The sequence below is a fragment of the Accipiter gentilis genome, chromosome 3 (assembly GCF_929443795.1).
Source record: "Accipiter gentilis chromosome 3, bAccGen1.1, whole genome shotgun sequence".
Classification (NCBI taxonomy): domain Eukaryota; kingdom Metazoa; phylum Chordata; class Aves; order Accipitriformes; family Accipitridae; genus Astur; species Astur gentilis.
Window position 1 is genome coordinate 18,150,613 of NC_064882.1, and position 27,030 is coordinate 18,177,642.

At 52.2% G+C, this 27,030-nt stretch overlaps 2 protein-coding genes across 2 annotated transcripts in view; one reads left to right on the plus strand and one right to left on the minus strand.

Annotated features, from left to right (window-relative positions):
* Positions 1–8,442: 8,442 nt before the first annotated feature.
* On the minus strand, positions 8,443–9,737 carry GSX2 (GS homeobox 2). The gene is made up of 2 exons (XM_049831866.1): positions 9,229–9,737; positions 8,443–9,036 (listed from the first exon to the last, which is right to left on the minus strand). The coding sequence occupies exons 1-2, from the start codon at positions 9,710–9,712 to the stop codon at positions 8,696–8,698; spliced, it is 825 nt and encodes a 274-aa protein (XP_049687823.1). The 5' UTR covers positions 9,713–9,737; the 3' UTR covers positions 8,443–8,695.
* A 15,261-nt stretch (positions 9,738–24,998) lies between these two features.
* The window catches only part of CHIC2 (cysteine rich hydrophobic domain 2), a 32,530-nt gene continuing 30,498 nt past the window's right edge, over positions 24,999–27,030 (plus strand). Inside the window, exon 1 of the mRNA XM_049831920.1 lies at positions 24,999–25,255. Within this exon, the coding sequence (XP_049687877.1) occupies positions 25,137–25,255 (119 nt within the window). The 5' untranslated portion in view covers positions 24,999–25,136. The remainder of the gene's footprint in view (positions 25,256–27,030) is intronic.

A 27,030-nucleotide genomic window follows, 5' to 3' on the forward strand; every position in this document is an offset into this window, starting at 1 on the left:
CCCACCCCGGCCGGGGGGCTCCGCGGCCGGCAGCGCCCAGGCGGGCCCGGGGCCGGGGCTTGCGCCCCCCGGGCAGCGCCCCAGCCCGCCCCTCCGCCTCCCACCGCCCCTGCCACCAAATACATACATAAATAACGGGGCTGACACATAAAAACCCAAACAAACATACCCAGCACCCAACCCAGAACCGCGGTTGTCGGTATTTTTCACCGCCCCTTCGCATAATGAATATATTCGCGTTTCCTCCCACTCTCCCAACGGGCTACCAGCTGCAGAGGTCCTGAATAGCGAGCTTAATTGGGCTTTGTCATGCAGAATACCTCCTTTTTCTATAGCAGGTTACAAAGGGGCCCTTGGCAGACGTGGCGGGCTCCCCCGGCCGCCGGCCCTGCCCGCCTGCGCCCGTCACCTCTCCGCAGGCCGCGCAGGTAGCGCCCGCCGCCACCGGGGCCCGGTGCGGGGTCACCGCCGACCCACCCCCCCGGGTGGCCGGTGCGGGGTCACCTCCGGCCCGCCGGGGCCCGGTGCGGGGTCACCGCCGACACGTCGTTTCCCCGGTGCCCGCTGCTGGGTCATCCCCGGCGGTCGCTCCCCGGAGCTGCCCGGGGCAGGGTCACGGCTCCCGCCCCGCTGCTCCCCGGGATGCTCCCAAGCGCCCCCGGGACACTCCGGCCCGGCTGGGGCCCTTTCCCTTGCGAACACGGCGAGAGTCGCTCAGCCAGGTTTTACTTCCGACACGACCTCGTCTTTCGTTAACGCTCGGACCTTATCAACAAATGCTCCCGTTTCATAGCAAATCGGGGTGATTAGGGTTAATTGGCAAACCCCCGACTCAAAAGAGATTTGCCATTATAGGCTAATCATACATTCTCTATACGACATAAATAGCGCAGAGTGTGGAGTGTAGATATTCACCGCGAATTACAGCTAATTATTATTTGGATACCAAGCTACTCCTTCTGCCCGCTGATTGGCACCTTTGCCTTCCGAGGATCTTTTTTCCCCCTCTTGTTTCTTGTTTTGACAGTTTAAATCCAGGTCTGTGTGACATAGAAAGCTAATAAAATTCTCATTTCATTGTTAATCTGATTTCATCGCAGCATAGGTTTTTACCCTCACACCTGCGTAGCAGGGTGTAATTCCATTAATAATAATAATAAAAAAAAAATCAACATATTCATTGCATGTCTTTTCCCTGATGATATATTGTGAGCAGTGTGAGTTGAAAAAGAGCCATTTATTCTCACCGTGAATGAGTCTGCCTGGAACTGAAGACTTCACCTGCCTCCTCAGTCAATTAGGAATGTATCGAAAATTCTACCAGAAAACGAGTTAAATTAACCGTTAGCTAATTTCCTTGTGTCCCTCCTACATAATCCCCCCTTTTCAGCTTGCCCCAGAAATTACCACATGTTGCAAGGTTCAAATAGTGCCTAATGAAACAGTGACTAAATGGTTCGCTCAACCCCACAGCGAAGCCCTTTCGCTGTGCCTTCAAAGCCTGGGGGGCTGCAACGGTCGGGGGTCCCCATCTCAAAAAAAAAAAAAATTATATATATATATAAATATATATATATATAAAATCCTCGGGTTTGGCAGAATAATCCCCCCCGGCAGGGCTGCGCCCTCCCCCCGCCGCACACACCCCACCCCGGGGCTGCGGCACCCCGCCTGCCACCCCCCACGTCCCCGGGCAGGGGAAAGGTGTCCTCCCACCCGCGGCAAGGCGCCCGGGGGACGGGAAGGAGCTGGGACCCGGGGGGACGAGACCCGGCGGAGGCCGTGCCTACGGGCGGGACCGCCGCCGCGCGTGGAAGCCCGCCCCGCGCGGGTGAGAACACGCGTGAGCTGCCTGGGGGATTACGCACAACCTTATTTTCTCACACACACACACACACACACACACACACCCCCGTGTTGCTGCTTTCTCCCAGGGTGTAGAAAGGGATTTCGAAGGGACCGCCCCCGTGCCGCCGGGGTCTGCCCGGAGGCAGCCTTTCTCCCCGGCGTTTCGGGATCTCCCCGCCGCTTTCTTTACATTCAGCCGGAGCCGGAGCGTTTTCTCGCTTTTGCACAGCGGTTCCAAGTAAATTGTAAACCTTGATCAAACTGAGGTTCCTTAGTCCGAGGACAGAAAGGAAAGCCAGCCCCGGGTCGGCAATCTTCTTCGCCAAACCCGTCGGAAGAGGAGTTTTGCCCCGCAGCTCCCAGCTCTTGTTCCCGTCCAAAGCGGCTTCACTGAAGTGTCATCGCCTAAAACTCGGTGAATTCCGCAAAGAGAGTCGAGTCACTTATTTGAAACGGTGAGGCTAATACAAAGTCATCAAAGCACTATGGTTCTTGTCTTTAAGTGACAACCCTCTTTATTGAACTGTTTGAAATACGCCTCCTGCTTTTCAATGTCTCTCTATCCATCTTTGTCTGCTCTTCAGAAAAGTAGACAATATAAAGCAAAGCCTGGCGAGCTCCCCACGCTCTGGCTCGGGCAGTGCCAACGTTAGCCTTGAAATTGTCACTCCTTCATTAATCTGAAACTAGTTATTTTTCCAGAGCACACAGCACACGCTTCCGATCTCTTTGGGTTCGCTTCCAACAGCTTAAATCCCCCCCAGCCCCCCCCCGCCGCCGGCCACGCCGGATGGGGTCGGGGCAGGGGGGAGGCGCGGAGGGGCCGGCGCATCGCCCGGAGCGGGGCCGGCTGGAAGGCGCGCAGGGGGGCGGAGAGGGGCGCGGAGCAGATCCTGCGTGAAATCGGCGCTTTCACGGCGAGGCCCGCGCGCGCTGCGGCGCGGACACACGCCCCGAGGTTTCCCGAGTGGCACGTCGGGTTCGGGCTGTTTGTTATTCCGCTGTCATGCGGGACCCCCCCGGCAGCTGCCCGGCGGACGGCTTTCCGCCCGGCGGGGCGGGGGCGGCTCCCCAGGGCTGGCGTCCCGCCGGGCACCCCCGGGGCCGGGCTGCAAACCCGCCCCGGGGTTTCTCCCGCAGACCGAAACCCAGGTCAGCCGGCGGAGGTGCGCGGAGGCTGCGGGGTGCGGTTCCCGCGCTCGTACTGCGAACCTTCACAGGCACCCCGGATCCTTTTCGAGCAGCCGCGAAGACTTAAAAAAAACCCAAAAAATTTAAAAAAAAAAAAAATTACTCCTGGCTTTTTTGGCCGGGTTTCTTTCCCGAAGGACTGCGTGCTGTCATCTTCAGGCCCCGGATCCGGGGGGGAGCGCTCCCCGCCCTGCCCGCGTCCTCCGGGCTGGTGGCAGGATGCCCGCCGGGTTCCCGGGGCGGCGGCAACCGGGCCCGTCCCTTCCCGGCCGTCTTATCCGTGCGGGCACGACAGAAGCTCCCGAGCGAGCCTGATCCCTCCGGCCGTGGCCTCGTCCCGCGGCTGAACCGCCGCGCAAGAGGGGAAGGGAAGCGGGCGCTGCCCGCGGAGCAGCCCGGCCCCGGGCAGCGCTGCCGCCGCCTCGGCCGTCCGCGCCCGCCCCAGCGCCCATCAGCGGGGAGCCGCTCCCGGCCAGGGCCACGTCCCAGAGGGGTCGGGTCAGCGGGAGGGGCGGGAGTCGGAGACTGGGACCGGCTAGAGATGCATGCGGGGGGATCAGATCGATCGTCCCCGCTCTTTCCCAGCTCCAAAACCGGAGCTGCTGAGGAAGGAGAGTTTCCCGCAGTCCCACTGGCCTGGATACGAGGGTCTCTGCGCTGGGAGCCCTCCTCTCCGTCGGCTCTCAGGCCCTGGCTGAGGGGGCCGAGCCCGCTCCGTCCACCCCAGGGCGGATCCGCAGCCGGCCGGCCCCGCTGAGCCCTTCGTTTCGGGGCTCCCCGTCCCCGCGGCAGGGGCTCAGGACGAGCCACGGCGGGTGGGAGCAGGGAGCTACCACCGAGCCGGGGCGCTCCCCCGAGTCCGGGGCGGAGGTGCGAGACGCCGGTGATGGGCGCTGCGGCAAGAGCTCCGACAGCGGGGAAAGGTTTCGGCAGCGCCCGAGGGGGACTCGAGGGCAGGACCGGAGGCAGCGGCCGGGAGAGAGCGGTGCCTCCAGCACTGCCGAGTGCCGGCAGCCGGCGGCCGGCGCTGCCCTTGGGCAAACAGGTGGGACCAAAGGCCGGTAGCAGGTTCAAAGAGGGGATTCGCAACCGGAGAGGCCGGTGCCGTGGATCCGATCTCGGCCGTGCAGACCGAGGTCAGGGAGGCTTTTCAAGACGGATGTTTTCCTCCTCCGAGTTCTTTAATTGGGAAGAGTTGAATCGAATTAAAGGAAGCAAATTAATATCTAAGGGGGGGGGGGGGGGGAGCTTCGCAGGAGGAATGCGATGTTTGCTCATTGAAGCCCCTAAAGGTTACAGAAGGTCGGTAGCGGGGTCACTCGCACAAACGTAACCCGCATCCCTCGTGCAAACGCACGGGCTTTTAATTAATTGCGCGACCTTCCTTCCCCTTGCGGCTCCCCGCCCGCGGGGGCGGCCGCGGGGGCTGCCCGGCGGGTCTCGGCGGCCCGGAGGGGCGGCCGGGGTCTCGCCTTTGGGGCCGTCCCATACCTGAAAGCCACCCGGGACACACACGGCTGCCTGAAGCGGCCACGCCGGGGAACAGGCAGCTCCTCTGCCGTCGAGTTACGCCGAGATGAGCGGATCCAGCAGCGGCGGTCGCAGCTAGCCGCCACACGCTCCTTTTTTCCTGACTGCCCGGAGTGGGGCACATCTGGTGGATAAGGCGCAGCGAGTGCGGTAACTACAGCTGGAGTATGTCGGGACCGTGCCTGGGTCATATCCGGTGCTAAAAACGGGAATAGGGCCGGGAAGTTGCCTGGAGACTCACGATGTGAGGGCAGTGCCGCAGCGGCGGTCTGAACCTCTCCGAGGCTTCGTTCTCGACCTCTAAAGAGAAGCGAATTTATTGCTCCCACGGGAGCGATAAAGATAAATGCGGTCATGTTTCCAGTGCTCTCAAACATCGTCGTGACAAGCACCAAAGGAAAATAAGAGGGTAGCATTTGTTTCTCATTCGCTTCACTCGCAACAAATAAGGCTTGGGATCACCCTGAACGATAAAAGGAAAAAAACCTGTTATCTGGGTGCTGTCCCATGTCCCCCAGGCCCTTCAGCCTCCTCTACAGCTTCTGCTCCCAGCCCTGTTGCTGACCATACCCTCTGCCTCAAGGTCTGCCTCCGTGATACCCTCTTCTTCCTCTTGTAGACATCCTCTTCCAGCAGGCTGTTGGGCAAAAGACATCCCGCTGCCCCCCAGTTATGGGTTGCCCCGATTCCTGCCAGGCTGGATGGTGGCAGCTGAGGTCTTTCCACCCCACCCCAGCCTGCTGCTGAGCTCTGCAGAACTCAACATCTTGAAGACCCTCGCAGAGCTATCATGTCAGCCCGCTGGTTGGTATTGACTCCAGGGTTTAAGAGTTATGAGGGAATGAGCCACGGATAAGCAGGGCGACTGCATAATACTTATTTCCCTAGGAAACTAATGGTAAGAGGAATATTAAATAGGGAGCTGAACACTGCCTGTCTTGGGCACAGAGTGAGCGGGGGAAAAACCCTGCACTTCATAATTTGTGGGAGAAAAAAACAATAGAAAGAAGAAGAAGAAGAAGAAGAAGAAGAAGAAGAAGAAAAAAAGAGGAACCCCCCCCCCAACATATTATAATGTCAATTTGCCTAAATTTCTAACTGTTGAATGCTGGACTCCAAAACCCTGCAGTACATTTACTGCAAGTTAGGGTATGTACAACTTCCAGCAGTGCTCCTGTCACACTGGCTTGGACTCCCAGTGCTAGATTCAGGTTGAGCTGGTTGTACCAGCCTTCTGAGATGTGTCGGGGCAAACCGTTGCATCATTCCTCTTTTGCAAAATTTTTAATGTACAACATTTACTTTGAAATAAAAAGAAATCTGGCGATGACAGCAACAGTTTGAACGGTATAGCTTGTATGCAATAATAATATGGCACTATTTCCTTTCAAGCCTTGAAAGACACATGCAAACATTGATTACTACAAGAGATAGCAACTAATTTCATTTTCCTTTTATTTTTAAGAAATTGTTAAATACTGCAATGAAGAGATCCCTTCTCGTGTATCTTCTAGAAGCAGAGGGAAATACCCATTTATTCACTGAGATGCATGTTTCCAGAGTTACGCTGAGAAGAGAAACACTCTACCAAGAAATATCTTCGCAATTTTAAAACAGCTTTGAGTTTTGCAGTATCACGCAGTCTTAAATTTCAAAGAGCGTGATGCTTTTTTTCCCCCAGCAAAGCTTTGCCTTCCCAGGCTGCGGCAGGCCTGTCGGCTCTCCCCTTTTACAGGAGGGGGATGACACTGCCGAGAGGGTGGGCAGGACTTTCTGTGGTGTTAACGCCTCCTCCCAGAGCTTCTAGGTTGGAAAAGACCCGGTGGGATTATAGCAGCAAGCTAGACACAGGTGAACTGAAGCAGAGGAACGACGGTTTCCTGAGCCCACTTCAGCAGATTTTAGGGTAAGGGGAGGCAGCCCCCTCAGGCAGGCCCTCTGGAAGGAAGTCACAAGGCCCACAAGGCTTTGGCCCTCTGGTCTCCCCAGCCTGGCAAGTGAGGGGACGGCCACTTGGGTAAACAACATCCCCACTCGCTCAGCTGGGATGTAGGCTGCTGGCCTCCGTACAGGCCCTCAGCTGAGGCAGTGAAATGGTTGTGATATGGAAGAGTGAGGTTTTGTATTGGTTTTCCAAGCCCAGGCTAGGAACTTGGATCCTGCTTTTCCTTTCCCCTCCTGTTCAGCCCTGGAGCTGGTGCAGGCTGTGGGGCAGTGCCCACACCAGGCCCTCTCCATCCTACCCCAGACCTGCCCACGCACCTGACCTCTCCTCCAAGGCAAGCAAGCAGTGAGAGTGTCCCTGTGCTGGGGCTGCATCTCTCTCCAGCATCCAGGGTGCTTGGGTTATTCACGCTGCAACAGAAACCCCAAGCAGGCTTATTACTTGTTTTCTGATTAGAAGCAGAGCAGGCAAGTGAAATCGGAGACATATCTCTGAGTCGAAGCTCCAAGGCTAGGGATCAAACACGAGAAATGTGAGGATTGTTCAGGGAATTATTTACCGAAAAGTTCTTGCAATAGTTTCGGAGCCTGAAGTCAAAAGTGTAGCCCGTTGGGTTAGTGGGAAACCCACCCGAGGAAAAGCCGCGAGTGGGGAGTAACATAGGGTGCAAAAGGCACTTCCGATCTGCTCATATGCCGTCTGCCAGGACTGCAGGAACTAGGAAAAAAGTTATGAAGAGGCTCATTTGGGACTGACCAGCTCCAGCTCCATCCCACTCTGCACCGGTCCCCTGCAAGGAGCTGAGGACGGGCCGCCCAAGGCAGGGGCAGGATGGGGCCCGCGGCCGGGCTCTGCCCGGCACAGGCTGCAGACCACTTCACCCACATCTCAGCCTGAGCCCACGAGCAGGTTTGCTCTCAGATCTGCTCCCCGAGCCTGGCCAAGGCACCTGAATGAAACCAACACCGAGAAGACTGGATACTGTCCCGGGCGCCTTGGGGCGGGGGGGGGATTAAAAATTCTCTGTTTCTGATTAACATCGTCCCGGGATAACATAAGCCGAGTTTCAGCCTGGCGAAGGGCTGATGTGCTCAGGTAGCCCCCCTGGGTGGGGCAAGAGCCGGGTGGTGCCGGCCGGGGCAGCCGGGCCGGGCGGCGTCGCCCCGGGGAGCAGCCCCTCGCCCCGGCCCCGCTGCCGGGAACGGCGGCCGCGGGCCAGCGGCAGCCGGGTGTCCCCGGTGCGGTGCCGCCGGGCGAGCAGACGGGAGAAAGCTGTCAGCCGCGGGGAGGGCGTGCGCTGGCTCCGGCTGGAAAGGAACACAAAGCTGCTCGGCTCAGAAAAGCGGCATTCATTTGCATTCCGCTCGGCCGGAGCGGGGTCCCCCCACCTTCCTCCGCCCCCCTCCAGCCGGCCCGAGTCACAGGGGAACAGAAAACGTATTCGGGTTAGTAGCCGATGGCATTTATTTCTAGTCTTTACGGAGGTCTGACACATATACACCAATGCTTTCACCGTACAAAGGACTGCGAAGAAACGCACCCTGCCCCAGCCAGCCCACCTTCGCTCCTCGGACTAGGCTGGCACCTGGGGGGGCGGGGAGGAGAAGAAAAGAAAAATTAAATTCTCGTCTGATCCCATTTATTTAAATAAATATAAATATAATTTTTATAGAAAACTATTCACAAACAAACCGCCGTCCCGAACGCAAACGACCGATCTTTATTTCTTTTCTTATTTTTGTTAAGAAGTCCGTCTAGGAGGTTCTCAGCCCTACAGGTTTTTGCTTGCTTTTCAGTTTTTTAACTGGCTCGCCGCCTTTCGGTTCCAGATAAGGTTGGGGGCTTTCTCCTTTAAATTGCCCGGGTCCCCCCAGGCACCCTGGGCCGTGCGAGTCCAGTCCCGTGTTACACGCTAGGAAGAGCAGGTGCCCGCTCCTGGGGTTACATAAATAACGTTTTAGCTTAACTCTCACGCCTAAACCATTTACATTCCAAAAATATATTTCTCTCTCTCTCCCTCTGACTGCGAAGGGATGGAAATGAACCTGCCGGCCGGCGAGAGCCAGCCCGCTCCAGGTCGGCGGGCTGCTGTCCCCGGGGCAGCGGTGCCAGGTGAGCCGCCCTGCCGCCGCCCCGCTCCGGGCTGGCACCCGGCGGCGGGAGCGGAGCTCCGGGCCGGGCTCATAACGGGGAGATTTCTTTATCCTCGGTAGCCGATGAGGGGGATAGAGACTCTTCGTCCTCCGACCGGGGATAATGCCCCTGGCTGGTGCTGCACTTGCAGCCCCCGTGCGAGTTTCGCTGGGTGCCCTTGCCTTCTTTCTTGTGCTTCACCCTCCTGTTTTGGAACCAGATTTTCACTTGCTTCTCGGACAGGTTCAGGTAGGTGGCTATCTCGATCCTCCGCAGCCGGGACAGGTACATGTTGGAGGAGAATTCCCTCTCCAGCTCCAAGAGCTGCGTGCTGGTGAAGGCTGTCCTCATCCTTTTCCCGTTTTGAATTTGGCTGGAATCGGAGCCTCCTGGACGGGAGAGAAGCACGAACTTCAGCGGGACGGGGGGAAGAGGGGGGGGGGGGGGGGCAAGAGAGAGAGAAAAGACATTCTGCCGCAGCTTTCCGCCCCGGGGCAGCCGCTCCCCCTCGGGGAGGGGGGGAACGGGGGGGACCCCTTCTCCCGCCGCCCTCCCCTCCCCGGCGGCCGCAGGTCTCCTACCCATGCCGAGGCAGTGAAACCTCCGGGGGTCGCTGACGCTGTAGGTGGTGGCGGCGCAGGCAGGTGGGTGATGCGCCGGGTGCCCCAGGGCGGCGGCGGCGGCTGCGGCGGGCACCGAGGCGGCGGGCGGCGGGTGCTGCGGCGGGTGGTGAGCGTGGCCGGCCCGCGGGCAGCACTGGGCCTCGCCGGCGGCGGCGGCGGCGGCGGGGAACTGGCTCTTGAGCAGGGGGATGGCCCCGCCGCCGCCGCCGCCGCCGCCGCCGCCGCGGGAGGAGTGCAGGTGCGAGGTGACACAGAGCGGGCAGACGCAGAAAGCGCCGCTCTTGCGGGACGGGCAGCCCGGGCCCGACACCGACATGACGAGGGGGGAAGGCATGCTGAGAGGGATGAAGAAGTCCTGGCCGTGGTGATGCTCAGGCAGGGACGGAGCCGGCCTCGAGGAGTCTTTGATGATTAAGGAGTCGACATAGAATGAGCGGGACATTGCGGAGGGCTGCCGAAGCCGGGGGCGGCTCTCCCGAAGTCGGGGGTTTCCTGCTCGGCCAAGTTGCCACTGAAGTCCTGGCGAGGCGAGAAGGTGCTTATGTGTGAGAGCTGAACAAAAGGGTCCCTGGAGAGGGCTGGTCTTAAAGTCCCCCCGCCTGGATCCCCTGCGCCGGGGTTTTATATCAACTATTTAAACACGTGATGGCTGAAAGCCTCGCAGATCTAAATCTCCCCGGCTTCCCAGGCCGGCAGGAGAGGCTGCCGGGGGGCGGGGGGGCCCAAAGTGTGCGCGCTCGCTCCCGGTGACTTCAGTCCTCCGCCTCCGCCCCGGATAAATTATAGGAGCGGGGAAGCCGGGGAGGGGGCGGCTGCCCCGCGGCCCCGTCGCGCTCGCAGGCACACCCCCCTGTCAACACAGCCCCCCGGGGGGGGCGGTTAAAATCCCTCGGAGGGAGTTTCTGCTCAGGGGTTTTCCCCGAGGAGCACGCTCCTTTCCCCCGCAGGGAGGGACGGAGAGAGAGAGAGAGAGGGGAGCAGGTGATGCGCTGAAACGAGCGGGTCAACGCCGACCCCCTCCAGCACCCCCCCGGGTAAAGTATCATCCAGGGGGCCGTGACTCCCACGGAGGCGCGGGACCAACACCTTTCCCCGCTCCGGTCCAGTCCGGTCCACTCGCTGCAGGCAGGACTCCTTCAGGAGGCCCTTTCCGCACCAGAGGAGCCGGGGTCAGGGATACAGACACAGATATAAAGTTAGGGATCGCGCGTGTGCGTGTGTCTGTGCGTATACATGCATGTCGGGTGGGTTGTTGGGGGTTTTGGGGGGTTTTATTTTTCCTCGCCCTTTTCACCCCGAGCGAATCTTGCCAAATCGGCAATTACTCCAACGGACAAAGCTTTCGAATATCTGGACGCTTCTCAGCCAAACGGTATCAAAACGGAAAACTTCCAAGTGAACTTCCCCGACCGCTTCAGGACTGCAGCGCGCAGCGCTAATGAAAGGCGAACATGTCAGGGGGGGATTCTTTGATCTCCACCAAGTTTGCTGAAGCAATCATTCAAAGTAAAATTGGATAAACAGCTAAATACGGTCGGTGGCTCCGGAGCATTTCAGATTGCATTAAAAAGCCAAGGTATTCGCAGCATATTACACGATTTTCCAATGACCTGTTTTATGGGAGTTTAAGAAGAGACTTATCGTTAATAGAAGGGCGATCGCGTTCTTGTTTGGCAGATGCGAAGCGGCGTTTAAAACCGACTACAGATCCCATCCCACTTGACTGGGGAAAGGAAAGCGACAATTGTGCTCTAAAGCAGAAAACGCAGACTACGCCTGATTACCAGAGGCTGAGCAGAAGCTGGGGAGTGAATCAATAGCCGTAACGTGTTCAGAGGCGGTTATCGTGCACAAGGGCCGGACCGGGACGCCGACATCCTATCAGCCCTCCCGCGCACCCACCCACTCTCCTGCTGTTAAAACCCAGCAAAATCAAATTGCTGCCCGCCTTCTGATGGAGGCGGCATTTTTCCTCGGCCCTGGGACCAGCGAGGCTCAGCGGTACAACAGTAGCCTTGTCAAGAGAGGGGCCAGGTCTCGCCTTGCTGTCCCGTCCCCGTCCCCAACCTGACGCGGGCAGTGCCGCCGTGCGCCCCCCGCCCCCGAGCAGGGGCCAGCTCGACCCTAGCCCTGCTCGCCTTCCTCGCCTTCCTCCCCCCAGCCCTGCTCGCCTTCTCCCCCCCCGCCGCCACCACCTCCCCGACGGCCCTGAACAGGCACGGTGCAACAATGTTTTTAGGGACACCCCGCACTCGGCGATCTGAGGATTTATGGATGGCAATTAAAGTTTTATGAATTGCAGCTGAGGCTGGTTATGGAGCTATTTGAATGTGATTAGAATTCAATTAGAAAGTGTTTACCGGCCGGTGGGGCTCCGGAGTGTAAACAGACAGCTATTCCAGCAATGCGCTAATCCCGCGTCTTGTGACAACAATTAGGGACTCGCGGGGTTTAGGCGGGTCGGCTCCGACCTCACCTACTTTTCCCCAAACTGCTGCCGCGGGCTCAGCCGAGGCCCGGAGCCGCCAGGCCCCGGAGCCCCGGGCAGCGGCGGGGCCCGGGAGCGCTGCCCGCGCCGCCGCCGAGGCCTCCGGCCGCCGGGGCGCTGGGGACCGCGGCCCCCGGGATGCGACGGGTGCCCCGCCCGGGGGCTCTGGCTCCTGGGCTCCGGCGGGGCCGGTGAGATTTTAATCACCGTCACAGTGCACAGGCATGGGATTTTGCCCGCCTCTTCCCGTTTAAAACACAGTTCATCTGGCGGAGATTTGAATTAATCTCTGCGTTTTCTTTTTTTCTTTTCTTTTCTTTTTTTTTTTTTTTTTTTTTTTTTGTCCCCCTACAAGAGGCTATTCTGGAAAAGAATAATAAAAACCGCACCATCGATCTCAGCGGAAAAAACTGTCTGCAGTGATAGGGTCGATCTGGGGAGGGGGCTGTCGTAAGGGAAAGCAGACAGAGCAAGAGTCGGATCAAAATTGCAATTTGTAATTGTTATAACAAACCAAGTGCAGTGATAAAAGAGAAGGGGGGGGGCGGAGAACCCACAAAGAAAAACCCACCCCTGAAAGGCAGAGCAAGAAAAGAAGTCATTTGAAAGCAAAGATATCCCAAACCAGGCGGAATGATGCAAGGCGTGCGCCCACATCACATCGGCCTCGTTACAATTTTATTTTTCAATAATTCTGTCCGATAAAATTTCATTGTCCATTAAGTAATCCCCGAAATGAGAGCTCTTATGAGCCTATAATGAGCTCTAATTGCTACGACTGGGAGAGCCACGTGGAAGGATTTAGAAGGTATTAAGCAGTTGGGTACAGAGCACAGGCTGTTACCTAGCCATTACTTTCATAATTCAAGGAGAAAATTAGTCCTTTTAAGGGAAAATCCTTTGATTCCCTTCATTCTGCTCGGGGTGACAGAGTATAGCTTTGTCTGCCTTTAGTTCAAGACAGTGTAACAAATGAGAATGTAACGAAATTGCCCCCTTTTGAAAGTGGAGCAGTTCAAAAAGAACATCAGAGCCGCTCCCCTGGTCCGCCGAGCGCAGGACTGGGTGCTGGTCCCTCTTTTCTTCCAGATGTCTCTAACACCTTTATGTAGAAGAGATTCACGGCTTAAATGACAAAAGCAACTCTTTCCCTTCCCTTCCCTCCCCCAACCCCCGCAGCTCCCGGCAGAAGAAAAAGCCCTGCCCGCCCGGAGAAAGCGCCGGCTTTCAGGCGCGCATCTCCGCCGGGTTCACGGGAGGAGCTGCCTCCGTGGAAAGCGCCGCAGCCCGGGGACACGTTTCGACCAGCAAAAAAAACCCCAAATCCAACAACCCCCCCAAACCCACCCCAAACAACCTCTGCAGAGCAGCCGCGGTCGCAAACATCTCGCCGGGGTGACATGCGGTGGCCCTGGGCAGGATGCGCCCCGGGCTGGGTCAGTTCCCGGGCGGGAAAGCCCCGCTCAAAATAAAGCCGTGCGTGGGTAAGCGAGGGGCCGCGGGCTCCTGCGTTATAATCGCATTTATTCGCTAATCTAACATTGATTTCCTATTAGTTTCCAAAGCGATCGGCGATCTCGAAGCCGGGTTTTGTGAAGCGAACGCAAGCAAAAGACAGGACTTGCCCCCAGCTCCCATTAAGGAGGTCATTATAAAAGCGTGAACAAGTCTATTAATGTTTTATTGAAAGCGCATCGTTAACTTGTATCCATCCTTTTCTGAAAGTGGCATTGTGATATTGCTGTCTGTGGCACATCTTACCCAATATAGCCCGAGATTTCTCCATTATCTGTAACCAAGCAACACTTTCTGAATACCAAAAATTGAAAAGAACCGCTTAGTCTTCAAGAAAGTCCTCAATAATAGTGGAAAAGAACAAAGATCCAGGAGACAACAAAATGCCACAGGGGTGACTTTTCATGAGCAATTATCTCTCATTAATCAGAAGAACAGCTGCAATATTAATTTTCTCTCTTTCTTCCTCTCTTTTCACAGTCCCCAACATTTGAATAATCATAAATTTTGATTTCATGGAGCAGCAACATTGCCAGCGACTTCGAGACACAAGCTACCTACGCAGGGCGCACGCTTTGCACATAGCTCTTATTTTAAGGCTGCCAAAGAATAAAGTGGAGAAAAGAAAAGCGAGGAAAACTTTGGGCTGGGTTGCTTCCCCCCCCCCTGCCCCCCCCTTTGCCTCAGAGCACGGATTAAACCAGCAGCCCCTTCCCTCCACCCCTGCCTCTTTCACTCATGGAAAGTAACGGGCCAATGTACCGAGTGTCTGCGCTAGCTTAAAGCGTGGGAGTTTCAACAACCTCGCTGTCCATTTAACTTCCAAACATGAAGCCAAGCGTTGTAGATCTGTCCAAAGAGACAATCTTTGGGCGTAACACGCATTGTGAGACATCAAAAGGCCCTGGCGTTATATGCACTAAGAAGTGCATTCAGCAAGAAGGGTGCAATGCCTCTCTTTTCAGGGGCTCAGCCGCTGATTGTTTAACAAGCGACGTCGCCGCGGCAAGAAAACCGCGCTCCTCCGAAGATAAGGATGTAACATTAAAACTCCCTTTTTTCGGATTTCAAAGAATCTCATTAAAGGCGAGGACCGGCGACGGCCACGCCGGGGATGGGAGCGCACGGTGCCGCCTGCCCAGCTCCTCGCTGCCCGGGGGGGACAGGGCAGAGCCGAGGCCGAGACCCCGCCACCCCTCCAGCTCTGCCCATCTCCGGGCACCCGCGTTGCCCTCTCGGCGCCGGCAGCGGCTAGCGGGCTCACCCGCGGGTCGGCGGGCTGAGGAGGGGAGAGCCTGCTTCTCCCCCTTCCCCGCAGATGCAGCTCCCCGGTGCCCTGCCCTTCCGTGGGAGATTTCCTTTGCCCCCACCCCCGCTCATGAATTACCCCACCTCGACTTGGCAGGGCACACCCCCCCCCCTCCCCCCAAGAAATCGGGCGGTTTCCGAGGAAATGGGGGGGGTGGCTGAGAGACCTGCGGAGTCCCCCCCCGCACAGAGGAAGGACAGCCCCCTGGCTCCCCTTCCCCAGGACCGCCGAGCCCCTCTTGCCCAGGGGCCCTCCCGCACCCCGCCGCGTCTGCCAGCGGGGGAGCGGGGGTGCTGGCGGGCGGCGGGGCGCGGAGCTCCGGCGCGGCAACCCCGGGTCCTGCCGGAGCGTGAGCGGCCGCTTCTCGCTGGGGAGAAACCGGCTCCCTCCTTCACCCCCTAGGACACGGGATGCTGCGCCCGCTTCGCGTTGTTGGTGCTTCTCAGGAAGTTTTTTCCCCCCCGATTTAGAAGCGAATTTCTACGCGAGTCCTTCAGGGCGGCTCTGATCACTCGCATTTGAGTGCTTCAAAAAAGCCCCAGCAGCAGCCTTCAGCCTGCCCTCTCCCTTCAGGGTCTGACTGTTTCTTCTACCTTCACCTGCAGGTCTACCGTGATAACTGTCTTTAATGCAATGACCAACCGGCAGGCCTTATTCTGCTATCGGTTTTTATTTGGAGTGGGAACTTTCATTATTTGCTTTGCAAGGTTCTTCCTAAGTGAATCAGGTCTGCACTTAAATATGTGGGTGTAAGCCTTAATTCTCTCCTTCTTCAACCCTCTTAAAAAGCGTGCTAGCTCCTTGATGGGTTCCCTTCAGTGTCTGGATGCAGAGGCAGCTTCTTTTTTCTGCCTTCTCACCATAGTGCAGGCTACAGCAGCGTTTCTCCACTGACCTCCTACAAGAGATCGTGTGGAGGAGCCGAAGGAGGAAATGCCCAGTGAGATTATTGTTACCTGCAGTCTTGCCTGGTATTTCCCTGAGCCTGGCTTTGCCATGTCCCTAGCACTCTTCAGATATGGGGCAACAGTGGGCCAGACACTCTAGGCAGTCTGGGCCCTGGTTTCATTAATGACCTTTGTTTAGAGCTCTAGCAGCCAAAATTGTTAGCTGCTACAGATGACGTGCATAAGGGAAAGCTGTGGTGGTGTATCTTTAAAGGGAATAAAGCTAAACCCCTGCAACAGCCTCGGTGGATGTTTATGGTGGGAGATGGATCTGAAACGCCCAGCTCATGTGAGTCAGAACAAGGATTCAAAATGCTGCTGTGGACTCTGGAACATGCCAGCCATGACCAGTTCCGTTTTTATATTGATGTATCACAAATCAATACGAGAGTCACACTTTGCAGTCACATAGGCAATCCCAATCCAGCAAAGAACATGAGATTCTGTGTAATACTAAACATCCTATTTCTTATGCATTTTGATCCTTGGAGGTCATGCTTAGGTTGAAGCATTCTGCTTGACAGTGACCAAAAAGCAGTCTTTTGAATTTGCTACCAGAGGAAATGTTGCTTTTTTTTAGCCAGATTAACGAGTATGGACATTAAATGCCGCTTGTGAGAAAAATGAAGAGGTCGTCAAACATGTCATCACATTACAAGAGCTACCTGTTTCACAGCCTGCAAATGGTATGAATTTTGAGTTCACTTCATCCAGCCTAAACAAATAAAATGGTTATAATTTCTTTTCTTTTTCCTGTAATGAATGTATGAATGTGGGATAGTTCAAGAACTCTAGAGTGATGAAGGAACTACCTAATGGAGAGATGATACTACTCCTGCAGATTCAGGAAGCAGAAGGGAATACAGTTAGTGATGGAGTTCCTCAAGGGTAAGTCTCAGAAGCAGTTGAATTACTTAGTTTAATTTGTTTTCTTGGCACAGCCAGTAGAACTTCACTATTCGTAGGAATCAGAGTCATAGAACCAGAGAATGGTTTGGGTTGGAAGTGACCTTAAAGATCATCTAGTTCCAACCCCCCCTGCCATGGGCAGGGACACCTTCCACTAGACCAGGTCGCTCAAAGCCCCACCCAACCTGGCCTTGAACACTTCCAGGGATGGGGCATCCACAAATTCTCTGGGCAACCTGTTCCAGTGCCTCACCACCCTCGCAGTGAAGAACTTCTTCCTTACATACATCTAATCTAAATCTACCCTCTTTCAGTTTAAAGCCATTACCCCTTGTCCTATCACTACATGCCCTTGTAAAAAGTCCCTCTCCAGATTTCTTGTAGGCCTTCTTTAGGTACTGGAAGGCTGCTATAAGGAAAGAAGTGAAGTCAGTATCTGTGGAGACTGGAGTGCCATACTGGAAGAAGTGGATTCTCTGAGAAGAGGAGTAATAGAAGTGCAATGAGAAAGCCAATATAAGCACGGCTGAACATGACATTGTGACTGAGGCACCTGGGCACATTAATCCACGTTTGCGAAGCATCACTGTAGCATGGTCAGGCAACAGGTATCACAGAGCATAACAGGCAAGGCCACTCCACTAAGGAGATGGAAATTCTAAAACCACTGTGCATGGAGAAACCTTGTCTGGGATAGCAGACAGTCTTCTGTGTCCATCTCAGAAAAGACTAAATCAGAGCAGGTCCAGAGAACAGCTTTAGTAGTATAGTGTTAGAGGAACATGGACACTCATGAGAAGACTCAAAGAGAGGAGACCTGACTGTTGCTTATACCAGTGAGGTAAATATCCACAAGACAGAAGAGCTATTCCATCTAAAGGAGAGTATCACTACACAAACAGGTGGATATACTCTTGCCATGTAGAAATTTAGCCTGGAAATAATAAAAAAAAACTTCTGAGAGAAATGAAGGAAAGACATTAACATGGAAAAAAAAATACAGTATGAAGCTTCTGAAGAAGGAAGAAGTATTGGAACCCAAACCACCACAAGATGTAACCAGAAAGGTGTAAGTCACAATTTTAAAGTGCAAACAAAATATAATTACTATTATACATTGACCAGATGAAAAAGCATCAGCCAAAGAAGAGTCCAATGCTTGAAGATCAGCTCAGACTCAAGTATCTCCACTTCAGCAGTCCGGGTTCTCTCGGTTATACTGCAGCTGAGCCAAAGGACTAATACTCCTATTAAAATACCTATACATAGAATACAGTTAACACTACAGCGTATAAGAGGTATGAATGTCTGCACTCTCAGACATTCTGAGACAGACTAGTTACAAGTCAAAAGATGGAAAGGTTTTGGTAAAATACTACTCTCAGTTATAGAGCTGTAAGACAGAGTTACTGTGCAGCTATTCTGCATGGTGCAGTGGGAGTAGAATTTGGCCTGGTGTTTTCAAAGGTTAGTTAAACAAAATATGACCTTTTTCAGGCTAGGGGAACAAAAGAGGTCAGCTCATTCTCCAGAGCTACAAAAGGTCTTTCAAGGGTACCAAAGAAATAAAAATAAAAGCCATGATCACACTTCCTAGATGCACACATAGAAACAACACTTGTATGATAAGGTATCACCCAGTGGGAAAAACCCTGGTTTTGCTTCCTGATAAATGAGGGTCCTGCCTGTAATTCACCCACTATGGGAAAGGTGTACAGATTCAAACAATCAATTTTGTCCAAGATCCCAGAGCAAGATAGTTGTGGAGCTCAATTTTACCCAAAGTCTCCTATCTTTCAGCATCTTACAGTAAATAATGGTGCTTCATGTGAGATCTTGCAGAATTGCAGTCTGCTGAATCTGATTGCACTTTAATAACTCCTTGGGCAAAGGAAGCCTAATGCAGCTTCCCCATTGCTTTGTGAGTAAGAGTTTATGCAGGTTATTCTCCTGCTTGCAAGGACATTCTGGTAAAAGTTTTCCATTGCATACAAACAGATCAGTTACCCAAACTTCACACCGATTTCATGCTCTGCTACAGGTTAGGATTGTTACTCTAGTCTCTTCAAGGAGCGAAAACAACCCTATTCCAATGTCTTAACCAAGCTGCAATGAGAATTGCAAATCTGATCACAAAGTGCCTTTGAATCATGTGTGCAATTCTTTCCTCCGCTGCTTCTTCACACATGCATCAAGAAACTGTAGCATTCATATGGTGATGGGATAAAGCACAGATTTTCACTCTGCTACATGAGGTCTGACACTTGGGGTGAGACTGCTAGCAGCCAAAAATGAACTCAGAGAAGGAACTGGATCCTGAAGAGAAGCAATTCCTTTCCAATATCTCTCTTGCTTTAAAAGGAAAGTATGTTTCTTTTCAGGTTGCAGCTTATTTCCATCTCTCATGTTTTACTGCAGAAGTTGGAACTGTTATTTCTTCTTTACCTTCCCTGAGGACCTCATGCTATAGGAATGTAATATATTCCACTATAAGTGCTTTTGTCACACTTTAAACAACTTCTTAGAACAAGAGCATCTATTTTTTTAATGCTTTGTGGCTCATGCCTCATACTATCAGAGAGAAAAATATCTACTTGGAAGCAGAAAAGATGTTATTTTAATGATACTCAAAAGGAAATACAATTGTCATATCTGAAAGAGACAGGTGCTAGAAATCTCTCTTTGCTTTTATGCAAGAGGAATGAACTTGTTGGCATGCCCAAATATTAATGAATGTTAAAGTGTTCAGAGGAAATCTCAATTGTTCATGTTTTGATGATTTTAAATGAAAGACATCCTTCCCTGTTCTCTTTAGATCAACATTTGTCACAGTAATTAATGAGGAAGTAATTATAATGTAATTTGTCAGAATAATCTGACAGGCAAAGAATTATGTTCTCAATCCTAAAGGAATACATAGTTCTAGTTTTCCAACAGATTGGGTACATGTGGGTGGCATAGCAGAGGGTATTTGCCTTTAAGCAGGATAAAAACTTTGGCACTTTATTTTCTCAAGCAAAAATGGAGAGAGGCATTGTCTAATTCTCTAAAATATGTTACATGAAGGCGTTTTATCTTAACAGATTAGTAAATCTGATTTTAACACTTTCTTCATATAAAAGCTACTTCTTTTTATAGTGACTTTGAGATTTGCAGTTCAGTTGCAGTAGTTTAGTAGTCACTTGCTGTTTCTTTAAGATGGTGACTAAACAACTTAGTCATTCAGTCATATTTACTATGAGGAAAATAACTGTCTTTGAAATAAAGTACGAGATGAGGCACCAAAGGATGGAAAAACAAAGAAACAAGGAAAAATAAAGACCTTAAATTAAAATCTCTGCTAATGTTCAGGGAGGTATGATTGTCCACTCCAATAGCAGCTAGAAGAGCCCCACATTTGTCATTGGCTTTTGTTTGTTTGTTTGTTTTGGTGTTTTTTTTTTTAGGATAGAAGTTGACCACAGCTTTACCCAACTAACAGCATCTGTATCTGTAACAGATACCGCAGAGGATTCAGCCCACAGTATTCCCTGACACTGCTTTTCAGCACTTCCAACAGATACCATTCTTAGAGTTGATCTTCTGAAGAAAGGTTTGATACTGTACGTTTGCCATTTTAAGAATGTCTTGAAAACCTAGAACTTGCTGTTCCATTTGTATGTTTATATGACTTTGTTTATGTTTGGTTTTAGCGGACTTTATGCTTTTGTACTTGCAGTATTGAAAACCCCCATCGATTTCAGTGCTACATCTGTCTCACTTAAAATGAAAAACAGAGACTTTTTGTGTGTTTCTGTTTAATTGATGTCATTATAGAAAAAAAAACCCCAAACCAGCAAGGATTCTGCTGTATTAGATTCTCGTATTGATGAGAAGGCAAGAAACAAGTGACCATACATATTTCCTATATCAGTGAGTCCTACAAGAAAAAAACCCCAATGTCATGCCTAACAACAGCCAAGAGCTTACCTTGCCTGTAGGTTATGTGGAACACAAGCAGATCTTTAAGTCAAGCATATCACAAATTCTTTCTGGATTAGGAGATTCTGCCTTCAGTAATGTGTTGTCATGTGGTCCTTGAAAGAGCAGGAGTATCCAACTACACCCGTTCACAGTTATAACAGACTTGAAACTACAAGGACTCCATTCTTCATTTTGTTATATGTTACGGCAAGTCTGAAAAGGAAGTATCTGGTTTTCTCTTTAAATGAGATCTATGCCTTCCGTACTTTATTTATGACTTTTAGACTCTTTCAGAAATACTATTTTCTATATAGAGGTATCTTTTGAACTCTCCTCATTAACCTCATATAAATGCAATATAGGAAGCTGGACCAAAAGGAAAACAAAATAAATTGCTTGACAGGAGGAAAAAAGGCTAATAAAAAATAAAGTGAATTGGAGCTATTCAACATATCTTTTCACTCTAAGAGCTCACTCAATTCTACATTGTAATGGTTTGGTGTCAAGACTTCCCTTTGCTTTTCACACAGGAAAACCTTGGTTAGTTTACCTGTGGCTGTACAGAGATTTTGCAAAATAATCAGTCAGCAAGAAACAGGGCAACAAACTTGGTCAGAGAAACAAACGCAATCCTGTGGCTCTAACAGTAAGTTCTGCTGTGTTACTTGTAGCTACCTACCTGTTCCTGACTTTGCCTTTCCACATTTCTGCGATACTGTAACTAAAATCTCATTTTTAGGTTTTGTTTTGCTTTGTTTTGTTTTGTTTTGTTCTCTTCTGTTGAAACTCAAGGGGTGGTGGTGACTGATGCCATCAGCAGGAAAGTTTACATTATCAGTAGCACTTTAGCCAGGCTTGTCGAGAGCAGTGGGACATTTAAGTAGGACAGAGGAACGAAACCAACCCACAGATGAGAGGCTCTCTGTCAAGGGAAGGGACTGATGTGAGAGGAGGTCTTGAGGTAGAAAAAGCAAAGCACAGCCTGATGTGAGTGAGTATCCTTGGAGGTGTGCTACAGTCCTCGTAGCTTTGCTAAACTCCCTCTGTGGTGACAATGAATGTATGTTATAGTCTATTAGTTCTGTCTTCCTCTCCCTTGCTTCTGTACACCCCTATCCTCCCCTGCTTGCCCTCTTCCCTTGCTATCACCACCCACTCTTGTTTTCCTTTTTACTACCTCTCCTCTTTTAATTAATCAGGGAAAGAAAAAGAGAAGCTGTTCCTGCCAGCTTTCCTTTGCTGTCGAGTGGTAGTAGGAGTTCAAAGAACAAGGTTACTCCCGCACCTGCTGCTTGTTCTTTGATGCCCTGTTGCATGAAAACAGTTTCTTTCAGAAGTCCAAAAATGTACTAATTAACAAAGGAAAGACAGGGAGAAACAAGCCAAAGACTGTGGGAGGAATGAAGTGAGTGACAACAGAGAAGATGTTAGAGGGAAGCAGAGGGAAGAAGCAATGATAAAGGGGGAACTGGGAAAGAAATGCACAGAAAAATGAGCGGGACAAACAATAAAGGAGAGGAAAATAAAGTAGGCGGCAAAAGAGAGGGAACCGGAATAAAGAGCTACAGAAAAAGAAATGTGACAATGATTTAAAGTCCCCTTTAGATTACAGTACGTGGTCCTTACAGAGCAACTCTGAGGACAGCGAGTACCTCGGTCACACCGAGTTGTGTGTGGCATCAGTTCTCCCCCACTGAACTGCTAGGTGCAGCAAGCAAACTCTCTGGGGAAGGCACTCCTACCTGAACAACAGCACGGTGCTCTTCAAGCTGGACTTTAGGCCTGCCTTCTTTTATTTAGATATAAAGAGAGTAAGTGGCTTAAAAATACAGTCAGTACAAGCCGGGCATTACTCTCACTGTTCCCAGAGAAAGGACAATGCATTGTAAACAGGAGAGGTGTCCCACCATTTTGGGTCAGAGTACACACCAAAACAGTCACAGGCAAGTGGTGTGATGTGAAGGCATGGACTCGGGAGTGTGTGGCTGGTGGGGCATCTGGCGCATGACAGTGAGGTGACAGCAGAGGGGAAGGAGCGACTACTGGCATGATACTCGAAACAGAGGAGAGGCCGATGGCAAGACCTTCTTCAGTGTGTGGTAGGATGCCAGCTGCACAAAACATAGAGCTTCCTTACTGCCTCTAAGGGTGGTCCAGTGCTGCTGACACTGCTACTGAAGGTGTTGGCACCAATGAGACGGAGAGAGACAGCAATCTCAAGATTAAGGCAGCTGATTTCTGCATGAAAACCAAGATTCTAACAGTGCCCATGTGAGATGATGAAAATGTTACTTAAACTGAATTTTTCATAGGTGGCTGCTGGCTGTGTGTGCTTCGGTTTTAGAGCCTGTCCCAGAAATTTGATGGGCTGAAGTACCTTGCACTCACCACTGCAGTCAGTTGCAGCGCTTTGAGCACACCAGGTGCTACAGAACACATGCTGAACATCACGGGGATCTCAACCTAGAAACTTATCTCTTCCACTTAACATCTGCCACAGTTCTTCATCTGTTAAAGGCTACCACATCCTGAACAGCTGGAAACACAGACCATGGAACAGGTATTTGTTAGGCAAGTAACGTACACCTAATGCAATGAACTAATCAGGGTCCTGACACCTCCCTTCTCCTTATGTCAAACCCATCAAGCGAGCAAACCAGGCTTGTCACGCCATGCAGCACAGGGATCTCAGACCTCAAACAGGATAGCTGGCCCCTGCAGCACTGCTACAAGGGCTCAAGTGTGATGTAGGTAAGCCCACCCCTTCAACGTCATTTCCAAGACTTCCAGCATAGTGCTGCACAGCATTAACTCCGAATACGTGGCTGCTACTGTGAAATAGTCATCTGAAAACAAACAGGCTACCAAATTAATCTGTAGGGTGAGCTAGCACAAGGAGGCACAGCTTCACTGAAACCAGTGGGTTTCCTCTTGCTTTTGCCAGTATTAAATTTGGTCCATTTTTGCAATTTCAGGACTGTTAGACAGAAGCAATGAGTCATCAGTCCTGCTAAATCTGATTTCTATGTGTGAGACATATGCAAGAAGAGTAACTAGGTGAAAAAAAAATATGCGTAAGCATACTAGTATGAAAGCAAACTACTACTCGGGGGAATTCTGTGTTATTCTGTAGAATTCTGTTATTTGGGAAATGAAACCTGTTATAAATAGCTCATGACAGAAATACCGTCACGCTTTTCCAGTGTGATGGTAAAAGATGCTTTTTTCCTTTACAGCAAAGACAGTGTCATGGACCATGTCACAACCACACTGCTTCTACCCTGGTTTTACCTAGAGCAGTAAGCACCATCACATCTTTGTATATACTTTATTACTGAGAAATACACCATGAGGATCTTGAGCAATGGAGATTAAGTGGCAACATCGTTTTCCAGAAAATAAGATGATCAGTATATATACTGTAACAAGACAGGAAAACCCCCCTGCAGTTTTCAGGGGAAAAATGACCTGAGAAATGGGCTACTGTAATTAAGATATACGGAGTAAAGCTCTAGGAAAGAAAAAGGGAATGTAGAATTCTCTTCACACTCATGAAAAGCAGATTCAGCCCCAGTTTCTTGACTGTTTGGGGCTGAACCCCATAACTGACTTTATCTATACATTCAATACTGCTGCAAGTACATGATTCACTAGTCTACTCTGTCAAGTAAAAAAGATCTGCTCTCCCTTTTTAAAATGTCACGCTGCTACTGCTAAATCCCATGTCAGCGCTGCCTTCCCCTGTTGTCACAACAGCCGATGGCCTACCTGTTGCTAAGGCCATTATGCTCGCACTGGCATTTTCCAGCCTTTGCTTTAGGCTTTGGTTATCACAGATACCAAAACTGCAGAGAGGGAACAAGAGTCCTGTTCATTTTTAGGGTTTTCTGGTTAGCTTTCATATATATATATAGTCCTAAAAGGGGCCCTTCCTCTGCAATTTCATTGTTTGCCTGCTCTGCACTCTGTGCAAACAACGGTCTCGGTGCGGCGTTTTCCATGGAGGGCTGGAAGGCTACTGGCGAGATGGCGGACGCAGACACTGACAGCACCAAGGAACACGCGAACGTCTGGCACCAGCCTTCATCTGAACGGGCCGGCCTTGGTCAGGGACTGCTTCCCTCGCATCTCCCTGAACCAAGCCAGAGGGCCCAGCCACCAACCCCTCAGCTAACAGCAGGCCCCCAAGCCCCTTGTTTGTTGTCACGGATGCCCCAAAAAGAGCGGAAACGAGGGGGAGGAAAACGCGCGGCTCAAACAGGCCAACAAAACCCCGCGCAAAGCTCCGCTCAGGGTCACGGCGGGGCCCGAGGCCGGCGACGCTCGCCCCCGCCGCCCAACTGCCGCCCAACCGCCGCCCGCGCGCGCCCCTCCCGCCTCACGCTGAGGCAGGCAGGCGGGCGAGCGAGCGGGCGCGCGCGCCGCGCCCCGCCCCGCCCCGTGCGGCGGGTGGGCGGGGCGGGCCCCGCGGCCGGATGTTGTTGTTGTTGTTCCTGCCCCGCCCCTCGCCCCCTCCCCCCGCGGAGGGTGACGGGCGCTTCCTCGCCCGGAGCCGCCGCCGCCGCTGCTGCCGCCTCCTCAGCCGCCGCCGCCGCCGCTGCTGCCGCCGCCTCGCCGGGGCTCCGCGGCCGCCCGGTACCGGGGCGCCCCCGCCGGCCCCTTCCCGCCGGCTTCCGCGGCCGGCCCCGTCGCGTCGCCCCGGCTCCTCTCTCTGAGCGGCCGCCCGGGCCCGGCCATGGCGGACTTCGACGAGATCTACGAGGAGGAGGAGGACGAGGAGCGGGCGCTGGAGGAGCAGCTCCTCAAGTATTCCCCCGACCCGGTGGTGGTGCGCGGCTCCGGCCATGTCACCGTGTAAGGGCCGCGCCGGGGCCTGCGCGGCCGGGGCGGGCGGCGGAGGCCCGGGCGGCGGGACGGGGGCGGCTGCGTGCCGGGCCTGGGGGCGGCGGCGGGGGTGGCCGGTGGCGCCGAGCCGGCGGCTGCAACTTGGGGCGAGTCGGGGAGGTGGACGGGGGGGAGCACCGGGCTGGGACTGCTTCCCCCCTCTTCCCCCGTGGGAGGGCGAGGGGGCTCTCCTCAGCCCCGCCGGGCAGCTGGGAGCCGCCTGGGACTCGCAAGCGGCCGTAAACCTCTAACGAGGCGCAGAGGAAACAAGGCTGGCTTGGGCTGTGACTGAGAGAGGAATGTGAAGTATTTGCCCATAGTGATGAGCTGTCAGGAAGTAAGGTGCCTGGTGCCCGTGTTCCTGCGTATAACAGGTATGTGCCAGCACATGACCGGCTGGACTATTACTTAGGGTTGTTTATGTACCTGTTACCCACTCCCATTTAACGTGTGGCCGCTAGTATACCTCTGAGGACTTTTAAGAAAGAAAAGGCATCTGTGAGTCGGGTAGGTACATGTAAAATCATGTTAAGTTGTGACTGATATGTGGTGTTTCTCTGTGTTTACCATGGGAGTGACTGTGAGTTTTGTTCTCTGAGTTTTGTTTGCTATCCCTGACAATCTAGCAGCAAGTGAATGTGAGTTAGTGTAGTACTTCTCAGTAATGTAACAGATGAGGGTGTCTTTCTTCCAGTCGGTTTTGTCAGGCTTACTCTGCTGAAGTGTAGCTGTTGTCAGTTATGATGTACAGTTTCAGAGGCTGAAATATCAACCTGGAGACAAAATGCAGCAGCGCAAACTTTTTTTTTAGTATTCGCTGCTCAGCAGGACTAGGCTTGCAATAGAAGCACAAAAGTTGAAGGTATTGTGGTCTAGTGCTCTGAGTCCCATGAACTCTACGGGTTTTCAGATACTGACCTGTCCAGAAGTCAGGGGTTAAATTTAGAGTAGTTTTGTGGCACTTTGTTACTACTTCAATATTTGGTTGACATTAAGTAATACTAACAGCTGAGCAGTGCAGTTTGCTGTCTGGTTAGAAACAGGAAGTAAGACATGATAGACTGAGAGAGGTTTGGAGGGTTGGTAGGACGTGGCTGGGCAGGAGGCTGAGGAGGCCTGGTAAAGGAACAGAAGCATGTAGCTGAAGTGTTCAGCGTATGACTGTTTATTGTGAACAAAAGTTGTTACCATCCACTGACCTCTCTGAAAATAAGCTGGTTGCCTTAGCCTGTTTCTGGTGAACAGAGCAAACCCCTAATTAGATAGTTTTCATATTAGCAAATGCAAGAGTGTCAAGAACTGAAATGGGGGCAAACACTGGTTTCTTCTCCAATACTGGAAGGGAGGTTGTGTGAGACAAGATCAAAGCCCGTTAGTGGAATTGAGGAAGCTTCCGTAGTGTGTCTGTGACTAGCAAGGGCATTGTGGTTGATGAAGGATGGTTGCCTCGTTAATTGTTCATTAATAGTTAGTAGCTCGTTATTACTTGTAAACAAGGTCTTAAAATATTTATTTTTTAGGTTTTGGATGAGCAATGAAATAGGAACATGTACCTCCAAAATTAGGCAGCTAATCTTCATCTACTTTATCATGCCAGGTGTGAACAGTTCACTAAATAGCATCAGCCACTTTTACCTTTGTAAGGCCAATAACTTTTTTGTCATTGATCAAGAAGCTTATTAAAAGTTAGATCACTGTCAGAACGTTCACTTGGTGGATTTAAGGAATGGGTCAAGTCCTATGTC

Excerpts from the sequence above, each read along its gene's own strand:
- GSX2 (XM_049831866.1), bottom strand. The coding sequence starts at position 9,712 with ATGTCCCGCTCATTCTATGTCGACTCCTTAATCATCAAAGACTCCTCG. Across the intron at positions 9,037-9,228 it reads GTTTCACTGCCTCGGCATGG|GAGGCTCCGATTCCAGCCAA; the intron begins GTAGGAGACCTG and ends TCTCCCGTCCAG.